This window comes from Fusarium sambucinum, chromosome III (assembly GCF_050947815.1).
Source record: "Fusarium sambucinum isolate potato_lamoka chromosome III, whole genome shotgun sequence".
Taxonomy (NCBI): domain Eukaryota; kingdom Fungi; phylum Ascomycota; class Sordariomycetes; order Hypocreales; family Nectriaceae; genus Fusarium; species Fusarium sambucinum.
The window spans coordinates 2,371,377-2,392,294 of NC_139292.1; the positions used below are offsets into that span (position 1 = coordinate 2,371,377).

The following is a 20,918-nucleotide window of genomic DNA, read 5'->3' on the forward strand; positions in this document are numbered from 1 at the left end:
CTAGCATCTAACTACTCCTTGCTGTTCTTGCCTGTAATCAGCTGATTGCCATTCATCTCATACATCAACAATATACACACATCTGCACTTTCCATCTGCCTGTCATTACTGCACTGGTCTAACATGTAGGAAATAAGTCCATGAGATTGAACTTGTGCTTGATGCCAGGCAATCAATCAATCAGCTACCGCGGCCGGCAAAGCAGAAAGCGGTCGCTTCTTAGCCAGGGTCCATGAGACCAGCCAGACTCAGAGCCGCGTTATGTGGGCAGATTGTGGAGCGTCCAATGATGAAGCACAAACGGTCCTTTCTCATCTTGGGCTTGGGACTCAACAGCATGGTCGGTATTCGGACAGTGTAGAGACATGACGATTACACAGTGAAGAGATACCCCACAAGGGGCTCTTTTTGAGCTTATCCACTACTATATCCACTTCCCCTCGTCCTAGGCGGGGCTTGGCTCTGGGGTCAGCCAGTTAAATTGAAAAGACCGTGACGGGACAGTCCGTTGTGGTTGAGTGCGCGAGATTTGTCGGGCAGGTGTCAGACGAGGCGGCTCTTTTTGGCTCGGCAGAGATCATCACCGCCTAAATACAGTACCTACAGCAGACAGAATTGGCAGGGTTCTGTTTTGCCAGGTTCAGTATCTTGTCTTCCCCCATCGACTAGAGACAGAAAGACGAGAGCGTAAAGCAACCACTAAGCTTACCAAAAGATAGGGACAAATGACGGGCAGATAAGTTAGCAATGCGCAAAATAAATTGCCCACTTGGACTGGCGCTGATGCACCACACACATGTCGATACGGCAGTGGATGTTGAAGCTTAGACGGGTGACCCCAGTGGAGAATTGAAGAGGGGAAAGGGAGGCCTCGGTGGGTGCATCCCATCCTGGGGTTCACAATTCAGTAGAAATTGTCCCGACTCTGAGAAATAAGCACGCTTCATGCTTATAGTTACAGCCATTGTTGTTATTTACAGTAATATCTACAGTATTTACACTTATTTTCGAGTCCTTATAATTTCAGATCAAGGTCTAGGAATACCTACATAGGTCTGTCTGTACAGAGTGAGGCTCATTTCATGGCATCGAGCGGCGTCCAATCCACAATCACAATCCATTACATATCAAGGGTCAGTCAGTTAGGTGCATTGTCACACAACCCAACTTTTATCCATGTCGGCCAAGCGCGGAGAAAGATCTCGCTAGAGACACACTACTGTACTTGAATTAACCTAATGGCGCACAAGGTCAGCCGCCTGCGCTATCAGGGACAGAACACAGTCTCCAGATACCGACCGCATTTTGCTGTCGCTGAATCATCGGGACTTATCTGTAAATGATTCTCTTCCGAATTATGCGCTCAAAAGATTCTACAAAGTACACATCCCTAACGGAAACAAGATGACTCTATTTCCACTTTTGAATACATAATAGTCACCTTATAACATCACGCTACATCAACAATAGACCACAAACAGGTAACTCACTACCTTGATATTACCTACTAAACTTTAGTACCTACCTAGGTATGTATGTACATACAGTACCAATATTAGTATGTAGCTCGCGACAAAAGAATAACAGCAGAGCCCCATCTGGGGCCCCTGGTTCTCTGTCGGCCTACCACATGTAACAGATACCTAGTGCCTACGGATATGTTCAACCTGCTAGCGTACCTGGTCAACAAGGGCCGAATATTTACCACCAAGTTGCGTTTTACCCCATCCCCATCTTTGTTTCCACCTTTCCCCATGGCCCATTGCTCTTATGGTCCATGGTCATGGTCCATGTTGACGGGCATCTCAGAATCCTTCTAACCTTCCCAGGACCCCAGCCCCGCGAGTCCCTGGGTTTGCCTCTCCCCCCATTTCCTAATTCAAGTATCGACCCGTGGCGTAGTCACTGGCACTGTACACCAGGTACTCTGCCAATTTTTCCATGGTAGACACAGTACCATTTTATGATTCTGTGTCCCTACGTGCCTACTTAGTGCCTTCTCTAACTGCCTGGATCCCCGTAACCTGGTGTCAACAAGTGGAGGCATATTCCCAATGGATACTCGGTAGGAAGGAGCAGTAGAAATGCACGGCAGGTACATCCTACCTACCACTCATCCATTCGATGCCTGCCTCCTGCCCAGTCCCAGTCCCAGTTCCAGTAGTTATAGTAGATAGGGCCAGCCAGGAATCCATACCATTCATTCATTTCAAATCTATCCACTCCCCCAGGATTTTTCGATTCACTCATGTTCCGCATCCCATCCGCACTCTTTATACCCCGAATACCTACCACCAACTGCTGTCTGCTGTACATATCTACGCCTCAGCTCCGACCTCAAGGTAACCTTGCCAATTAAAAGGTACCTCTTGCTACAATACCATCCTTCTCACTCGGTCTTCGGTCTTACTGGTCACACCCCTTGACACAAACGACAACTGAACATCACCTCCGCTTCTTCTCTCTGATATCGCGCACACACTACCTCGCTTGAACGACTACCAAAGTCAATAAAGTCGAAACCCCTTCAAGTAACGCGGTATTTCCACGGGCCATATATTTGGGCACTTCGCACGCTTCAAGGCTCAAAGTTCAACGCAGGGCGCACCCGACCTGTGCTCACGGCCATTCTCAATATTGTCCCTTACCTGGATGAATACAGTGTAGAGATCTTAACTATTCTTATCGCCGCCTTGGACGGCCATTCGAAGCTTCATATCGAGAGGCAAGCATTAGTGTACGAAATATTGCTGGCAAATTGTCTATTTGGAGTCGCGCGTGTATACTCCGTTGGCTCACACCCCAATCCGACCGGTACCTCCTTCGCATACTCCGTCTGTTCAAACTTGTCTTTGGTAGCGCAGTTTATTTTTCCGAATTTCATCGCAAATATTCACACCAGCGCGCGATCAGCGAGCGACCAAGAAAGGGCCCGGGACGCTTCAACCTCGCGAGGGGCCATGGCGAGTTGAGCAACCGCCGTCAACGCGACAACGATGACCACAGCTACGCAGCAACAGCAGCACCCACCACCGCAACCTCATCTCGGTTTCATTGTCGACACATATGATCCGGATGATGTGGTTCCTCGAGGGAGCCCCCTCATGACCCCGCTTCGTCCCAGGCTCGAGCCGTCTCCAAGTCCTCCTCCAGAAATACCTGCAACTCAAGTCAGTCTTAGTGCTTCCTGTATCGGCGGTCGCGGCAAGTCTAATCGCCACAAGGTTCGTCCAACTTCTGGGGACGCCGTCTTAGTCGCTTATCTCGACAACGGACGTGATCCTGAAATCGCTCGCGCAGCCGGTCGCGAAAGTCTTCCATGCGACGAAGAATCGCCTGACGAAGAAGCTCGAGATAGGCCCGCAAACGGGAATCTCATGAGTGGGCCGTCGCTTCAGCACCTTGCCGCAGGCGCATTAGAAGCTGCTTCAATAGTTACAGCGCCATCCGCCCTCGCAGCCACGGTACCCAAAACGATACCTGACATATCGATACCAACCGGTCAGCTTTCAATTCATGATGACCCTCCAGTTACCAACCTACCTACATCGCGATATGTTTCTACCAACAGAGTCACATCACCACTAATTCATTCACCCAGCGGACCCTTGCCGCCACTACATGGAGTTCGTCCGCCAGTCGGCGAATCCAAGGAGGCGCTGCCCTCACAGTCTCTTCCATCTCTACGTTCCACTTTTGGAGAGATCAGAGATCTGGCTCCCGAACATTTGCCTGAACAGGAACTTGGGCGTGTTCCTTCAGGGCCATCCTCGACTTTCCCTGCCTCGCCGGCTGGAAACATTGGGCATCGGTTCAGTGTAAGCAACCTCTCGTCTTCACCTTGTTCACCACCCGAAGGTTATAGGACACTTTCTCCGCATTCTGCTCCAAGTGCGAGTATTCACTACTATACAACAAATGGCACTCATCCTCGTGCCCCAACAGAATACAGTAGTAGTAATGCTGGCGAGACTCCGAACACCGATCATTCTGTTTCTACGCCCGCCACTTCTACCTCGATCAACTCTACCTCGATCACTGATCGCATGAGTATCGATGGTATCACGCATCCGCAAAGTATGTCCGGCTCCTATACATGCACAGTTCCGGGATGCAATGCTGCGGCATTTCAGACTCAATATCTCCTCAACTCCCATATGAATGTGCATTCGTCAGCACGGCCGCATTATTGTCCAGTAAAAGGGTGTCCAAGAAGTGAAGGCGGCAAGGGTTTTAAACGCAAGAACGAAATGATAAGACATGGCTTGGTTCATGACTCTCCAGGATACGTGTGCCCCTATTGCCCTGATAGGGAACATAAATATCCACGACCAGATAATTTACAACGGTATGTCACCTTGGAAGCTCAACTATGATTTTATTGTATCTCCAACTCTGGGCTTCAATATTGACAATGGTGTCCATAGACACGTTCGTGTTCATCACCCAGACAAAGACAAAGATGATCCACAACTACGAGATGTACTCGCTCAACGACCAGACGGACCCAACCGTGGTCGGAGAAGACGCGGGCCACCCTCGTGAGCATTTACAGCACGACTAGTAACTATTTTCGGGTTTGGTTGTCGATGGATGAGGAACGATTTTACGACAACGCTACGAGGCGCAGCCTTTATTATGGAGTTATTTGAACAAATGCCTATACGAGTGATAGGCTGAGGGGACTTCTTTGGGTCTCACATCTGTTCCCAAAAGCTTTTGGTCCAGCGGCGTGAGACTGAGCGAGAACACACTAGGCGTTTAGGACCTTGGATACCCATGGTTGGGTCAATTTCATTTGTCATCTTTTCATTTTCTCTCCTACGGGAGTGTACCATTCATGCTGGAATGGCGTTGGCTAGCGAATAGCGTTTATTATGTTCAATTCTTTATATGCAGCACATGATACCCTCATCGTCGTCTTATCACTTTCGCATCTTTGTGTGTTTGAACGAGCATATACACATGTTAACTTCCTCATGTAAACTTGGATATTTGCGAGCTGCCTATAAGAGTGCCCAAGACCCAACATTGACGGGTCCGTCACTGTGGATTTCTATTTCAATGCACTCTCCCGCTTGAGATATGCCCATACTCTCAACCACCAACCACATACCCTCACGTTGAATCCTTGCAGGCTCCATGTCTAACTCCGGGGTTCGTACAACGGTTTTGAGCTCCTCGTACTCGCCATCCCCCGATGTTGCGATCGTGGCTCGCTCTGGGTCCCAACTATGAGCCACTGAAACTCGGACCATGAGAGTGGATGAGGACCGGTTACTGGGATCCAGGCCGGGGCTGCAGACGCTTCGTGCAGTGATGCTGATCCGAGTTAACCAAGAAGCTGAAATCTGTGCCCGCCGGACTTCTGCTCCATCGGAAAGTCTAAAGGGGGTGAGTGTCTTGCGCAATCTCCCCGCAGTATCAGCGGGAACAGGCTGTATAGTCACATATGTCATGGATGAGATGCGAAGGAAAAAGTCGGCAAGCTGTCCTGCTTCAAAGGTCGAGCATACCAGAGTGTACACTCCAGCATCAACGTGTGGGATGTTTGCCACTGCACAGCCTCTCCGATATTCTCCAGATGAACCTGCTAGATCGCGAACCTTGAGCGTCTGAACCCGCTTGCCCTGAGACCAGACTAAGTCAATGTGCACGTGGACATCCTGCATACTGGTTGAAATTAATATGGAAAGAGGGCCTGTTTGAGCAAGCGATACTTTGTACTGCGGGTTAAGGGTGTATGTTGTGCAGGCTGCGCTACCCCCTGCAGACCTTCTGGTCCACGATCCAGTGATTTCTTTTACGACCGTCATTGCATCTTCGGCCTCCTTAACTGCAAGTTGGCCTTGCGATAGAAAGGAAAGGGTCAAGGTGTAGTCCGGCAGCGGAAACTCGTGCTGATCAATGACAACGGTATACCGTTTCTTTGGACTCATGTCAAACCGTGCAAGGGTTTGTGGCGAATCAACATAAGGTCCACGGTAAAGGTCGCCATCGCTGACTTGAACCCTATGGCCGTTGTTGTCAAATATGAGGATGCTCATGTACCCAAGCTGCCCTGAGACGGCTGCCATTGTGTCATTCCTGTTGCGAGAGATTTCGAGCTCAGCATCTACAAAGTGCCTGCTTACGAGGATCCATACAGGTCCGCCGGTGGGTGACTGCAGCGAGTATTGTGGATTGCGTACCAAGGATGAAGATAGCTCTGGGGTTGGTATGTGCCAGGTGAAGTGGTGATCCTGTCGGTGGGGGAAGAGCGATGGGTTCCAGTTGAGATACATGGACTCAAAGTGCTGGAGGACATCTTCGAGAGTCATCCAAAATGAGCCAGCAATTGTGGGTGCGGCTCTGTTTCGAGAGTCTATCGTTTGTGGTGCCAACTCAGTCTCGGGGAGTTTTGAAATACCTCCTTTCCAGACTGGCCCGTCACACCAAGGATTCTTGACTAACAGCCTTCGGCTGCCATCTATAACCTCAAGGTCCATAATAGCATAGTCGTGTTCACCAATTAAGCCTAGAAGGTCCTCTTCTTCATCTGAGATTCTTCCTGTGCCCAGTGTGACGACAACATTCTCGGAATCATGGCCATTCTTTATCCGTGTCCACAATTCGTTGATGTCCAGGTCTTCCCTATACAGGCAATTGAAAGGTGAGTCCAAGTTGTAGGATCAAGGCGAAGCAGAGGGACAAGAGGGACTTGAGATAGTAGGACTCCAATAACAAAAATGAGTGCTCACCTTTGAAGAAATATCTGTTCGGGGATCCAGCCGGTGAGTACCCACAAGTCTGTGCCAGAATTGCTCCCTGGAAAGTCGTAACCGCCTCTTACTTTGAGGTAGGCTTTCTCTAAAAGTGCCGGCCAGATCAGCTGAGGGTTCAGTCGGTCAACGACGTACAGGGTGCGATCGGTGATAGACGAGGGAAGCCGCTCGTCGATGACAACACGACGAAAGCATCCGTTGAAGTACAGCTTCAGCACGTATCTGCCTGAAGAGGAAACTTTGGGTATCCCTCGTGCTTTATCGAAAGGGTACAAAATAGACGATAGAGCCTGTTCATGTTAGTTAACAAACTGGACAAAATTAGGTTGGAAGATGATTTTACCGAGTGTCGGCCGGTTAAGATGCGCATGGCAGCGCATAGGCTGGCGACCACTGAACAATCGGTTGTCACGTCCTGAACAAGATCACAGCCGCGGCTAGAGTTCATCAAAACATCATCGTCCTGGTCAAGATCTGGATGCAGGTCTCTTGGGCGCTTCCACCCACCAAAGGTAGCATCCTGCCTAGGCGACAATGTAAAGGTAGCATTATCTCTGTGCCAAAATCAGCAATCGATTCGATATCGGTGTGGACATTTCGCCTTACGTGAAAGGTCCCTCGCCTGGAGGAAGTTCAAAGTCTTTACTTGAAGGCTCATTTGACCACGGGGGAAAGAGGTTGCCATGAAGGCGTGAGGTTCGTAGCAGGACACTGGGTGTCTGTGTGAGATGAGCCTTGAGTTTTTCTGCCTGAGCAATGAGTTGTTGACATTTCTGCCGCAAACGAGTGGCATCCTTCTTAGTAGGAGCCTCTCCAGCAGCTCTCATATACAGTTCAGCGGCCTGTACAGTGTAATCGAGGGCCGCTTGGCCACTCGATGTTCGAATAAGAGACTCAGTGGCCTACGATATAGGGTTAGTGATCGATGAAGTCATATTGGCGGTCTCAAGGCAGAGGAAACAAGATTAATGACGGCGGAATATGGGGCAGTAAATAAGAACATGGGATTAAATTGACTTGCCTGAGCTCTCTTCTCCATCGCCGGTCTACTATAACATGACCTCTTAATTCAAGGTAAGTTTACTTCTCATCAGTCTCCTAAGTTGACAACCAAACACTCTCGTTCACTAACCCCGCGGTGGGGGCTGGAATGATGGCAGTGCCTAGTGGGTAGCAGAAAAGTTGGCCTCCTAAGTCTTAGGGTATAAAAATAAGTAGTCTAAAGACTATAGCCTCAGGAGCACAAAGTGACCTGCTAATTTCGTCTCTTACGCTTCCAGCGGCCAACTTTTCTGATACCCTGATGAGTGCTACTACGTCTGTCGCATTCTCCACTTGTTGATGATAACCGAGTCAGGTACAGTGAGTAGAGAAGAATACCAATACTACTAGTTAATTACTTATGACATCTCCATTTGACGGTATTTCTCTACCTTGGAAGACTGCATCGTAGGCATCTATAGATATTACTGAATATGCTGGATGGGGAACCTCTCTACAAGCAATCGCCAATGAGAGAAAGATCAAGTAACAGACAGTAGCCACATGCAGATGAGGAAGACATGGGTTGTTTCCACTTCTATATCTACCATGCATATTCAGATGCTTGATATAATATTGCAACTATTTGATAAACGTCATAATGGAACTTTCCACGTGCAGAGACAGCCAGCTAGACTAGTATGTAATAAAGTAAATAGGAGGTAGTATTTGGAGTTCCGGGTAGGTAAACTGAGACTAGCCGAGGTAGGTAACGTGTCCCCCGAGTCAAATCACAGGCGGGGGGATTCAGGGAATCTGCCGAGACCGGTGGACTCGAACCTCGGCCCTGAACCGGTCGCAGGCCCGTTCAATCTTTTGATAACGGTATGATGCCCTGCTCGGGCCCATGTAAAGGTCACGCTCGACCTTGCGACAAGACAACAGCATAGATCTTGGCCATAGTTTGTATTTCCTTACTCTTCAAGAACTTGACAATTATCGCATCATGGCTGCGCAATCGAAACCTGAGATTTCTCCTTGGGGTCGCGCCGTGGCTGGCGCTACAGGCGCTGTTCTAGCCAACGCGCTGGTCTACCCTCTTGACATGTAAGTCCTCGTCTTCTGCATTCATCTCGTATCCCCTGCTCGGTAGTTGCGCATGCTGACGATCGCAAATAAAGTGTCAAGACTCGTCTCCAGGTTCAAATCAAACCAGATCCTAGCAAAGGCCCTTCCCCGACTGACGAACCACACTACACCTCGACATGGGATGCCATCACGCGAATTGTTGCCGATGACGGCATGAAAGGTCTCTACGCTGGCATGGGCGGTTCTTTGATCGGAGTTGCGTCAACCAACTTTGCCTACTTCTATTGGTACACCATCGTCAGAACGTTGTATCTCAAATCACGCAAGGGAACCGCGAACCCTTCTACCGTCGTGGAGCTGGGTTTGGGTGCTATCGCAGGAGCCATTGCCCAAGTCTTTACAATCCCTGTCGCAGTAGTTACCACGCGCCAGCAAACAGCCAGCAAGTCTGACCGCAAGGGTCTTCTCGCCACAGCCCGGGAGGTTATTGATGGCCCAGATGGTGTATCGGGTCTCTGGCGAGGTCTCAAGGCCAGTCTCGTTCTTGTTGTGAACCCTGCCATTACTTATGGCGCGTACGAGCGGCTAAAGGAAGTGATGTTCCCTGGCAAGACTAGTCTGAGACCAGGCGAGGCATTCTGTGAGTCTGCGATCTGGAGCTGCGATCAGAACTATGCTAACCGTGATGGCAGTGTTGGGTGCTATGTCTAAAGCACTTGCGACTATCGTCACTCAACCTTTGATCGTGGCCAAGGTTGGCCTCCAATCAAAGCCACCCCCGGCTCGCAACGGCAAGCCCTTTACCAGTTTCGTTGAAGTTATGAAGTTCATCATAGAACATGAGGGCATGCTGGGTTTGTTCAAAGGCATTGGGCCACAGATTCTCAAGGGACTTCTCGTCCAGGGTATTTTGATGACAGCAAAGGAGAGGTAAGACGATTTGATTTCCGCAGAGAAGCTGCCATTGCTGACATATTTCCGCTCATAGGGTTGAGTTGATGTTCATCCTTCTGATTCGATATATCAAGTCCATTCATCTCCGCAAAATCAGCCGTACTGCCGAGAAGACTGCCGCAGCAGCAGCAGCTCACAGCGTTGCGGCGAAACCGGTGACAAGCACTTAGATTAGGGCAACAGCTGGTGAGGACTAATCACGACCAACAAGGGTCAATGTTTGAGAGGAAGGGTTTTTGCAAAAGTGGGATTAGAAACGGACAGGTAGGTGTTTTTTGCTTGCATATTTCTCCAGTAATTAGCGTTGAATTCTTTACTGTGACCTTAGTAATGAACGTGAGCTACGTCGAGGTTGTCTCTACTTTGGTACACACTGTTTACCTAGAATTATAGGGTTTCTCTACCCAACATGAACAGAAGTGATTGCAATCGTTGTTCTCACACCACATTGTTCATTCCCATCAAGTGTAGCACTGTAGTCCTTATCGTGTAGCATCTGGTTGATAGCCGACTTACATAGCCCTGCATTGGTATGGTCACTCTCAGCAGTGAATTACCTACATCAACATGCAAGTTGAGCTGCTTCAAATAAACCAGCGTAGCCCCTCATAAGTTGAGATACCTAAGAAAAGTGGACACCCAAAGCACGTGCAGGCTGCCGGATTAGGTCTGGCCCGTTCGGGCCATTCCTTCCCCTCTAGGGCTTCCTCACGCACATTTTACCTTTCACCTCGCAACTTCTTGATCCGTCTCCGTCGACAAAGGGAATCAATCAGCAGCAATGGCGAGTACGTGGGAGCCTCAGAAAATAACCAGAAGAAGATGTAGAGGTCACTGACACTGTCGCAGAGTCAAAGAACAGCTCCCAGCACAACCAGTCGCGCAAGGCGCACCGGAACGGGTATTTATCTCGAAATTCATTAACAACGGGCGATCGCTAACTCGCGCGTAGAATCAAGAAGCCCAAGACTTCCCGTTACCCTTCTCTTAAGGGTACCGACCCCAAGTTCCGACGAAACCATCGACATGCTCTTCACGGCAACATGAAGGCCCTGGTACGCCCGCACCCCCGATTGAAAACGATACCACGGATTTGAACAGCTGGCTAACAACTCTAACAGAAGGAGGCTAAGGAGGGCAAGCGCGAGACTGTCTAAGCACTCGGCAAAGGAATATTGAGGCGTCAATTTGGAGCATTCGCATTGCTCGGTTACGGCATACACACGATAGAACCTGCGCAAATGAACGATGGAAATACCATACGATTAGCCCGACCAAAAAAAGGTGGTGGATGTCGATACGTACGTCTCGGCGAATGATGCTGTGACAGTCCCGAGTAAAGCATGTTGCTTGGCTTTCCAGGAACATGAGGTAGAATACCGAAAACTACTGCCTGAACTCCAAGCTGCAATTCCCAGTCCCACAAGTACATGTGTTGATGAAGTACTGCTTGCATTTGTGCTGTTCCTGCGTCATAACACATGGTGATTCGTTGGATTTGATTGAGCAATGTGATGCCTTACATATTTGTTGCGACAGCATCAGATTTGGTGTTCGCCTTCCCACAACTCCGTGTTGTCGCAAGAGCTGCAATGTAAATTGATTTAACGATACTCTTTTCCTGAGTTCCTCGTCGGTTTAACGCCGTAGTAATCAGTGTTGCTAATTAGCACGAGGTAGTACGTCAATATCTGTTTGTTCGATGGTGTTGCATGGAACTTCGGAAAACCAATTGTACCTAGCACCTAGTAGTATGTAAATGCTTACAGATGACAAACGGCCACTACTTGGTCAACTGCATCTTCACTAAATTATTCCATGTCATTGTAACTGCTTGCTTCTCTATCCTACGACACTTTTGCCACACATAAACATAAACTCGCAAGCGCCTCAGGCAACGGTGTATTATCGATGTAAATCCGATCATAAGGACAAGGATTAATGGCCTTTTTTTCCATCTGATAGGCCTGTGGGCCCTTTACGGTGGGTGGCCCCAATTGGGTAAGCCCAGGGGCTGAGGCCTTCGCTGTGAAGAGAGGAACACGAATCCTGACTTTTGCTCATGACCATCCCATTGTCCTTTGACGAGTTCATCGCTAAAGGACGACGGTCCGTTATTTCATACAACGGCGGGATTTAATCAGGATCACTGTGGCCTGCCTGGAAGCAGACTTCGTCCTTTCTTTGCTCACCTACCAAGGTTAGGTACTTACTATACCTCCGGTATCATTTGTATGCTCGGTACGACGCTCCTTCCCACCCCTCCCGCGGTTGCGTCTCCAGGCCGTCCGATCAAACGGCATGGGATGATCTCTCTATTCAATCTCAATTTACGAATACCGTCTAACAATTCTGCAGCGCTGTTCATCGTCTGGCTACTTAATGTTCTAAATTTCTTGCCTTGCTTGAAGTCTAAGCTCCTTTGAGGTCAGCCGGTCACTGCAGGAGAGAGACGATTCTTGTCACCTTTTGCTTGCCACCATCATATTCCGTGCGCTTTGCCCTTACAACCTTATTATACTTTAACCAACCCCGATAATGCACAACATGTCTGGAAACCACGTTATCGGAAACAGGAATAGCACACCCGAGGCTAACAACACCTCAACCTTGCGACCGCCTTCTTCGAGAGCTGTTGGCTCCGGACACTCACTTCGCGCCTCGGCCGACATGGCATCCCTCTCTGGCCCTTCTCCGTCCAGCCGTATTCGACCGTCTTCCGACTTCTACGGTCAGGCTCAGCAGAATCTTGGCCCGAACAATGCCGAGTCGGACTCTCAGGACAAGATTGCCCAGCAATGGATTGCTGATATCGATCAGTACGAGACAACACTGGAGGAAATGGCTGCTGCTACTCTCGATCAGGATTTCAAGGATGAGCTCAGTGCCATCGAGCAATGGTTCCGTGTCCTGAGCGAGGCCGAGCGTACTGCTGCCCTGTATGCTTTGCTGCAGCAGACAACCCAAGTCCAAATTCGCTTCTTCATTCAGGTACTCCAACAGATGGGCAAGAACCATCCGCTGTCAGGTGTTCTCTCTCCTGCTAGCTTCGAAAAAGGTATGAAAGGTACCAAAACGAACTTGCCTCATGTCTAACACAACCGCAGATCCCATGTCCAACCGTCTTAGTGATGCTATGAACAAGCTGAATGTCGACTCTGCCCGCAACTCCATGGCGCGCAGCTCCGTCATTGCCCCTTCTACCAAGAGACACTCCGGACTCGATCCCACAACCATCAGCGCCATGTTCCCCGACGCCGCAGCTGCTATCGCGACCGAGAAGGCCAAGTTTACCCAGCAGACCGGAAACCCACCCTCATCGAACCGTAACAGCATCGCTCTGGATCACCGGTCGTCCATGGCTGCCCCTTCCATCAGTGCTCCTCAGGATAGTCGTGATGCCGGGCCTGCTGGTTCCTCGCCTTGGCACAGTGGCGGAAATGGAGACACCTCTGCGAAAGCACCATCGGGCCAGACGCCGATGGGTCAATTTGTGCAGCCGACACCATCAGGCGGTCTTCGATCACCCCGTCCCCCCCAACTGTCAAGCAACAGTACGATCCAGCAAACAACACTCAATGCTCCCGAGAAAACCCCCGCAGATCTGCCTTTGCTGTCACCCTACAACGCTGGCAGTGGTAACTGGGCTTCTATGGTCAACACACCAATGACAAGTACTTTCAATGCAGCTGCCACTGGGGGCAACCAAGCTGACATGGTTGCTAATGCCACAGCCATGAAGCTTGCGGCCCTGTCGACGGTTAACAACCGGTTCGCGCTTGATGATGTACGAAAGTATCGTCGTGCTAGATCCAACGACGGTACACCTGGCAACGGCCAGAACCCTGTACCTGCTGGTCCCCAGCATGGCATCAATCTCCCGAATGCTAACGTAGTCATGATTAACGAGCACGGACAAGTACTTAGCCGGGAGCAGATCATGGCCCTTCAAGCACAGCAGACCCTCGGTTTGGGTGGCCAACGTTCTCGTCCTAGCTCTCCCGGGCTCGCCATGCAGCCTGGACTTGCTCACATGGCCCCTTTCGCCTCACCGCAAAACAATGGTTTCCTCAGCGCATACGATGGATCATCGCCACTGTTGAGCGCTGGCATGCAATCTGTCAATATGGGTAGCCTTGGTATGGGTGGCCACGAGGGTTATCTATCGGACCATTCTGACATGAATCGTGGACGGTCTCCTCGTGGTCGTCGCGGTAGCTCGAAGCCTCCGGAAGATCCTACCGACCCAACCCTCCTACAGGACATCCCTAGCTGGTTGCGAAGTCTTCGTCTTCACAAATACACCGACAACCTTAAGGACATGAAATGGACGGATCTCATTGAGTTGGATGACAAGGCCCTAGAGGAGCGTGGCGTGAATGCTCTTGGTGCACGCCGAAAGATGCTCAAGGTCTTTGAGCAGGTCAAGGGTAGGCTTTTGAAACAATCCATCGTCTAACAGCAACTACTAACCTTTTCGCAGAAGCCAAGGCCGAAGGAAAACTGAGCTAGAAACATCATGACCGGGCATGCACGCATAGAGACCTTCAAAAGTGGATTGTAGGGTGGTTTGTTTTCTTTCAGATGGTGCTGAATTTCCTTCAAGTTCTTGACTTGTTCGTCTTTGTTACCCAGGGAGATGAACGTCAACCTGCGCAACTCAGAATTATAGTCGAGCGCGAGAACGACGAGTTATCGCGACGTCATGAGTTGATAGTAACGTCTTGTGTCTTATTTGCAATAAACTGTTTACTTATTTCAGCATCCACCCGTGATTTCCGTGACTTTGAATATGCCACAAAACCCTAGTCTAGGCTGTCTGCAACACTTGTTTCACAATGTACATAGATGGGCAGGTAAACCCTTATCACGAGCGTATAGTCAAACGGCTTACGCAACGAGGTTTGAGCAACTTGGTACCTGGGCACCGATTCTACTGGGGCTTTTTAGTAAAATGCTAATGTGTGGTTATTGCGCAAGTGTTGAGGTATTGAGGGCGGCTTGTTCAATCTAAGAAGAGATATCCGCTTAAAAGTGACAACCCGGAAGTACAGCAGTATGTGAGTAACAGTAGTTAGGTCGGCAAAGCCACAGAGCTTAACATCAGTACTAAATCTTGTAACGGAATATAAGCTCTAAACAGATGGCGAAACATCCTCCAAGTGTTGAGGTACTATGAGGTAGCATTCAGGTCTGAGACAGGCTTTACGAAACACGTGACCAACAGCTGAGCCACCTTTCTTGCGCCACGTCTTGACGCCAATCGTTATATCCATTGTCAACTTCAAATCAAAAGTATCAACACTACAGTTTCGTCGGAATTTCAAGATACCGATATGCAAGATGTCGGGAGATGGAAATCTGGAGATGATGGAAAGGTTCGTACTATTTCGTTTTTCGAATGATAAAAAATACATACTAATCGAGATAGGCAACACGAGAATGCCTCTGATGCAGATTCTGACCTGGAGGAGTTGGAGGATGATATTGCCAAATTTGACCAGACTGTAAGGAACTTTATAAATGAGCAACGTGATGAAGTTGTTCCAGCCTCGGCAAATCGCGCTGGGTTACGTGGGAAGGGAGCTCGAGGTCCGCGAAAAGCAGCCAAGCCTAGAGGCGATATCACAGCGCGACTGTCAAAAGTTAACCAAGCTTTCCTGAGTGGTGACTACTCGTTAGCGCTGGACCTTGTATTTGAAGTCATCAGAATCAATGCAGAAACACACCAAGCATGGACGACCTTGGCTTCCATCTTCGGCGAGCAGGGTGATATGAGCAAGTCGCTGTCTGCAATGGTCTATGCTGCCCACCTTCGCCCTAAAGATGTCAACGGATGGCTTCGATGCGCATCGTTCGCATTGGAGAATACAGGGGACGATGAGGCCGGGAATCTCAATACTGCAAGACTTTGCTACTCTGCCGCGCTACGCGCTGATCATACAAACCTGGACGCAAGATTAGGGAAGGGTCTGGTCTGTCACAAGCAAGGTCATCTTGCTGCCGCTATTTCCGACTACAAGGTTGTGTTGAGGCATCGTCCCTACGATCTTGAAATCGTCAGAAAGCTTGCAGAAGCCTGTGTTGACAACAAGCAAGCAGAAGCAGCCGTCCCTAGCGCAATTGCAGCCTACAAGCGTTTCTTTGACCACGAGAAGAAAGAAACGAGCCTTGGTATGATAGAATCACCGTGGACTGATATCGGAATCTACGTGGAACTGTTTGCTTCAACCGGCCGTTATCAGGATGCCATCCAAGAGGCGAAGGCGCTAGCTAGATGGGCTTTGGGCCGAGAGTCTGAAGGATATTGGAATGACTGGCAATCCGATGACCGTGAGTGGGATATGGATGATGAAAGACGAGCAGGTGTTCCAGAATTCAGAGCTAGACTTTGGAATCCCGACCTTTATGGCCGGTCATTTCCTTTGGACCTTCGTGCACGTCTGGCGATTTACAGATTTCGAATTGGCGATGAGGAAGAAGCCATGGTAAGCAGCCAAAGCGTCACAAAAGAAGCCATGCTAACAGTGCAATAGAAACATCTGTGGTGGTTCGACCCTGAGTCCCTTATTACGAGAGACTTCGCCATTGAGTTTCCCTTCTTAACTTTTGATCTTGCAGAAGAGTTGGCTCATCGTGGTCATACCCCATTGGCGATCTCGTACTACCACATACTTCGTGATTTGCCCGGTGATGCAGATGCAACAATTTTACTGCAGCTAGGACGATGCCATTCTGCGATTGGCGAGAATGCAACTGCCGAGGAGTATTTCCTGGCTGCTATCGATGCGGACGAGGATAATATCGATGCTCGTATCGAGCTGGCCAACATGTATGAAAAAGCTAGAGAGGAAGAAGAAGCTCTTATCTTGGCTGCTGAGGCAATGGCTCTCCGAGAGATCCGGGACCGAGATCATAACAATGAAAGCGGCCAAGACTCGAGCACAGCTACTGAACAGCCCAGTCGCCGGGCTCCACGAAAAGCCCAAGCTGTTCCTCGAAGGACAGATGCTTTTGGAAAGCGGCTCATAACACGACGCTACCGACCAAAACGACTGGCCGGTGCAGAGAAGCGTCGTCAAGAAGAACAGGCGCGTGCCGTAAAGTTGGCAGAACAGTATGAAATTGTTCAAGATCTCCGACGAAAAATTAAGGAGGGTTATCAAGATTTGATTCCAGAATGGATGGCCTCTTCAAAAGAACTTGTGGACGACTTCCGATCAATCAAGAAATTCTATACTTGGGATAAGTATTTGCATTTCTTAGGACCAAAGAATCATGTGCAACAGCAAGAAGCAGGTCAACCACAAAACGAGCTGTCTCAAATGTACGAGAGATTGGCGAGAAGTGAGTTTGCTAAGCCCCGTGGACAGATCACTTACTGACTTTGAAATTTCAACAGCCCTCGCACCTCAACCGGACAACGGGAATGGAGAAGCAGGTTCTTCAGATCTCGAGAGCCATCGGGGTATTTCTTTCAACAACTGGCTCGATCTTTTTCTTGACTATGCCATTGGTCTCGCTATCGCACATCGGCGTGATGAAGCTTATCAAGTGTGTGAAGCTGCTCGAGATTCAACTGCATTCCAAGCCCCAGAGCACGGATTTATCATTCATATTGCATGGAGTGGTAAGTAAATTGCGTCACGATGCTTCAGGGATACTAACTTTTGTAGTTTGTGCTATTTACACAAGCGATGAGGAGAAGTGTATCGCAACTGCTCGCCAGCTAATGAGGGATGGCGCAACCTCTGATTCGTACCGCATGTTTGCTCTTGTATCAAACCTATGCCAATCTCCTGTATCCTGGTATACATCAGGGCCAGCCCAAAAATATATTCTCCGTCAGATCAAAGCCATGGATGAAGCCTATGGCGAAAGCGAGTCCAGCGAAGATTTGGTCAAGAAGAGAGAGCCATCACTGGATGCTTGTGTACTGATGTTGTACGGGCATATTCTATTCACATCAACAAGTTATACATACGCTCTAGGTAAGTAGCTCTGTTTGCTCTAGCGCAACTCGACTGACGTCGTTTCATAGGATACTTCCTCCGATCTCGGGCTTTGGGCCCTGATAATCCTATGGTGAATCTAAGCCTTGGGTTGGCATATGTTCACTATGGGCTCAAGCGCCAATCAACAAATCGACAGTACTTACTGCTGCAAGGCCAGTCATTCTTGTCGCGCTATGCAGAACTGGGCCCAACAGGCTCGCTCGAACAGAGCAGTCAAAACAAGGCAGAGGCGTACTACAACATAGGCCGCCTGTACCAGCTTCTGGGTATAAACTACCTAGCTCTAGAGTACTACTCGAGAGCAAAGAAGGTATTGCGGGATTGCAGAGGGCACGCAGAAGGTCTTGGGGGACTCGAGGTTATGGTAACAAGTAATGAATACGCATTGCTGGTGATTAATCAGAACAATAAGGCATTGTCTTTGTTAAAAGGAAGAATCAAGCTATAGTTAGCCAAGGAGACTAACATCAGAATACCCAGAACATTTATCATAAATGTAATGGAAGAAGTTGGTTGTTAAATACAAAATAATTAAGTATGAGAGGTGCACGGGATACTTTTATCTGTCCATCCAAACTTGACTGTTAATTCCGTTAAGCTCTCATCGTTTCCCAGGATGACAAGGAATACAACATATCTGGGTCACAAAATGGTTGCCAGTATTGCATATGCACTGCGTTGAACTGGCACCTGAAATAGTGAAGCATGGCTTAGTCGAACATAAAAGCCAACAGTCCGCAATGAACAATACAATATAGTAGACATGTGAAGCACGCGATGTGTTCCGTTATTTAAACACGAAAATAGGTATCATTTTAAATTAAAATATGCTATAGATTTACAATTTGGAGAAAACACCCTTGCAGGCACCCCTGCCCAGCTGGACCAGCGTGCTCTTTGTCCTCATGTAGGCTGAGATGCCCTCATGGCCATTCTCCAAGCCAATGCCACTCATCTTCCAGCCTCCAACGGGCATCTCTGCAGGGGATTCACCCCAAGTGTTAATCCAGGTGATGCCAGCGTCGAGTTTCTGAACGACTTCTTGCGCCAAACCGACATCGGAGGAGACAACACCGGCAGCAAGTCCCATTGAGGTGTCGTTGGCTCGGGCGATGAGCTCCGGCAGCCACTCTGGGCGAGGGCGTCCCTGTGTCTTATAAGGCATAATGCACATAACTGGACCAAAGATCTCCTCTCTTGTCACGCGCATGTCGTCAGTGCAGTTGGTAAAGACAACGGGGTGGACCCAAAAGCCTTCAGAAGTTGGCTGTGGCATGCTAGACTCTTGTGAACCATCGAACAAGACCTTTGCCTTGTCCACTGAGCGACCGTGTTGGATGTACATCTTGACCTTCTCCTGCTGTGCAGCGCTAACCATAGGGCCGAAGTTGGTCTCGGCCTTTTGTGGTAGACCCATACGGATCCCCTCTCGACATCGCTGGACAATGGCTTCTTCCACCTGGGCTAGCAGTGTGTCTGGGACGAACACACGGGTTCCGTTGGTGCACACTTGACCGGTCGAGAAGAAGTTGGCGACCATGGCGGTGTCGGCCGCGTCTTCTACGTCGGCATCGGGCAGGATAACGAGTGGGCTCTTTCCTCCCAACTCCATAGTAACGCCCTTCATATCTGTGACTGCTTGGCTGGCAACCTTGCTGCCGGTGCTTACTTGACCAGTAAAGCTCACTTTAGCAATGCCACTATGGGCCACGAGGGGTGCTCCTACGGCGATACCATCACCGTAAACAACGTTGAATACTCCTGGAGGGACACCCGCCTCGATATAGATTTTGGCGAGTGCTTCGGCATGAAGGGGTGTGACCTCACTGGGCTTGTAAACCATGCAGTTGCCGGCGGCCAGGCATGGCGCTGACTTCCAGAGAGCGATCTGTATGGGATAGTTCCAAGCACCAATGCCAGCGCAAACACCTAGGGGCTCATGGGTTGTGAGAACAAAGGCGTCGGAGCGAAGACGAGTGTTCTGGCCAGGGAAGCTGCCAGCAGCCATATGTGCGTAATACTCAAGAACATCGACACCGGTCACAACGTCAACCGTTGAAGTTTCCGACCAAGGCTTGCCAGTATCAAGGGTCTCGATCAATGCAAGCTCATCGTTGCGCTCGCGTAGGATAGAAGCTGCCTTGAGAAGAATGGCGGCACGTCGAGGAGCTGGTGTTTGAGACCAGGCAGGGAAGGCAGCCTGGGCAGCTGCGACTGTCTGGTTGAGTTGGTCTGGAGTGGTGGTGTAGATAGTTGCAAGAGGCTTTGCGTTGCTTGGATCGACCGATACAAAGGTGTTGGATGGTGACGATGACTCGGATTGAGGTCGTCCCGAGTGGAAAGTGTGAATATCGGATGGGAAGGTCATTGTAGCAGATAAGGAGAGATCAATTACAGCAAGGCAAGTAAGATCAGAAAGGGATGAAGGTACTCTGAATCGTCTGGATGTTCTATTGTATGTGGGGATGGATGTAAGTCAGATAATAAAGGCTGTAAGGATGATAGCAAGAGCAAGTATGCAAGTGCCGTCAAGACCCGCTATTAACTGATGCCGGGTACCTTCCTCATCTAGAAAGATACAATGACGTGGGCCCGAGTCATACTGTGAGCACACGGTAGAGTTGATCGGCCAATGAGAGTACAGCCGAGTACCGTGTACAGTAAGTGTAGTACTGTTCAATGGTTTATCCTATTCAACCAACATGACAGATGAAAGGCAGTGCAAAAGAGGAGGACAATCGTCTTCGATTTCCATTTTGGCAGTGATCTTGTAACAATAATTTTCCCATTCACGACGCCTTGTGGCAAGTGAGGATGATCACTTTGGGGTCTAGGTAATAGAAAAAGGGCATGACTCGAGCAACTTGCCTGAACATGTTTATAAGTTGCAAAAGACCAACCAGGATAGTGCCGCACGTTATCTGAAGGCGGAGAGTACTAGGTATGAGAATGCAGATTATCAGACCACTTACTTACTGGTTATGCAGAAACTGACGGAGCAATCTTGGCTCCGAATACTAGGTACCTATGTAATAAAGACACAACAAAAAGAGCCCAGTTCTCAGCTCGCCTGCAAAGATTATCCAGACTGTCAGAGTCTAGACAATGCCGAACA

General features: G+C 49.3%; 6 protein-coding genes across 6 annotated transcripts; 4 read left to right on the forward strand and 2 right to left on the reverse strand.

Annotated features, from left to right (window-relative positions):
- Nucleotides 1-2,996: 2,996 nt before the first annotated feature.
- Nucleotides 2,997-4,545, forward strand: FSST1_010979 (uncharacterized protein; the record flags this gene model as incomplete). The annotated part of the gene is made up of 2 exons (XM_083234066.1): nucleotides 2,997-4,348; nucleotides 4,428-4,545. 2 exons carry the CDS (start codon nucleotides 2,997-2,999, stop codon nucleotides 4,543-4,545), a joined length of 1,470 nt encoding a protein of 489 aa, XP_083080675.1.
- A 461-nt stretch (nucleotides 4,546-5,006) lies between these two features.
- On the reverse strand, nucleotides 5,007-8,221 carry FSST1_010980 (uncharacterized protein; the record flags this gene model as incomplete). The annotated part of the gene is made up of 5 exons (XM_083234067.1): nucleotides 5,007-6,633; nucleotides 6,741-7,054; nucleotides 7,108-7,318; nucleotides 7,371-7,666; nucleotides 8,198-8,221. 5 exons carry the CDS (start codon nucleotides 8,219-8,221, stop codon nucleotides 5,007-5,009), a joined length of 2,472 nt encoding a protein of 823 aa, XP_083080676.1.
- Nucleotides 8,222-8,751: 530 nt separating this feature from the next.
- Nucleotides 8,752-9,958, forward strand: FSST1_010981 (mitochondrial carrier domain-containing protein; the record flags this gene model as incomplete). Its single annotated transcript, XM_083234068.1, has 4 exons — nucleotides 8,752-8,852; nucleotides 8,927-9,474; nucleotides 9,527-9,764; nucleotides 9,823-9,958. The coding sequence occupies 4 exons, from the start codon at nucleotides 8,752-8,754 to the stop codon at nucleotides 9,956-9,958; spliced, it is 1,023 nt and encodes a 340-aa protein (XP_083080677.1).
- Nucleotides 9,959-12,335: 2,377 nt separating this feature from the next.
- On the forward strand, nucleotides 12,336-14,300 carry FSST1_010982 (RNA-binding protein VTS1; the record flags this gene model as incomplete). Its single annotated transcript, XM_083234070.1, has 3 exons — nucleotides 12,336-12,846; nucleotides 12,896-14,218; nucleotides 14,272-14,300. The coding sequence occupies 3 exons, from the start codon at nucleotides 12,336-12,338 to the stop codon at nucleotides 14,298-14,300; spliced, it is 1,863 nt and encodes a 620-aa protein (XP_083080678.1).
- Nucleotides 14,301-15,131: 831 nt separating this feature from the next.
- FSST1_010983 (transcription factor TFIIIC subunit TFC4) lies at nucleotides 15,132-18,251 on the forward strand (the record flags this gene model as incomplete). Its single annotated transcript, XM_083234071.1, has 6 exons — nucleotides 15,132-15,166; nucleotides 15,220-16,276; nucleotides 16,325-17,135; nucleotides 17,191-17,418; nucleotides 17,465-17,779; nucleotides 17,830-18,251. 6 exons carry the CDS (start codon nucleotides 15,132-15,134, stop codon nucleotides 18,249-18,251), a joined length of 2,868 nt encoding a protein of 955 aa, XP_083080679.1.
- A 390-nt stretch (nucleotides 18,252-18,641) lies between these two features.
- On the reverse strand, nucleotides 18,642-20,171 carry FSST1_010984 (aldehyde dehydrogenase domain-containing protein; the record flags this gene model as incomplete). Its single annotated transcript, XM_083234072.1, has 1 exon — nucleotides 18,642-20,171. The coding sequence occupies one exon, from the start codon at nucleotides 20,169-20,171 to the stop codon at nucleotides 18,642-18,644; it is 1,530 nt and encodes a 509-aa protein (XP_083080680.1).
- Between the last annotated feature and the right edge of the window lie 747 nt (nucleotides 20,172-20,918).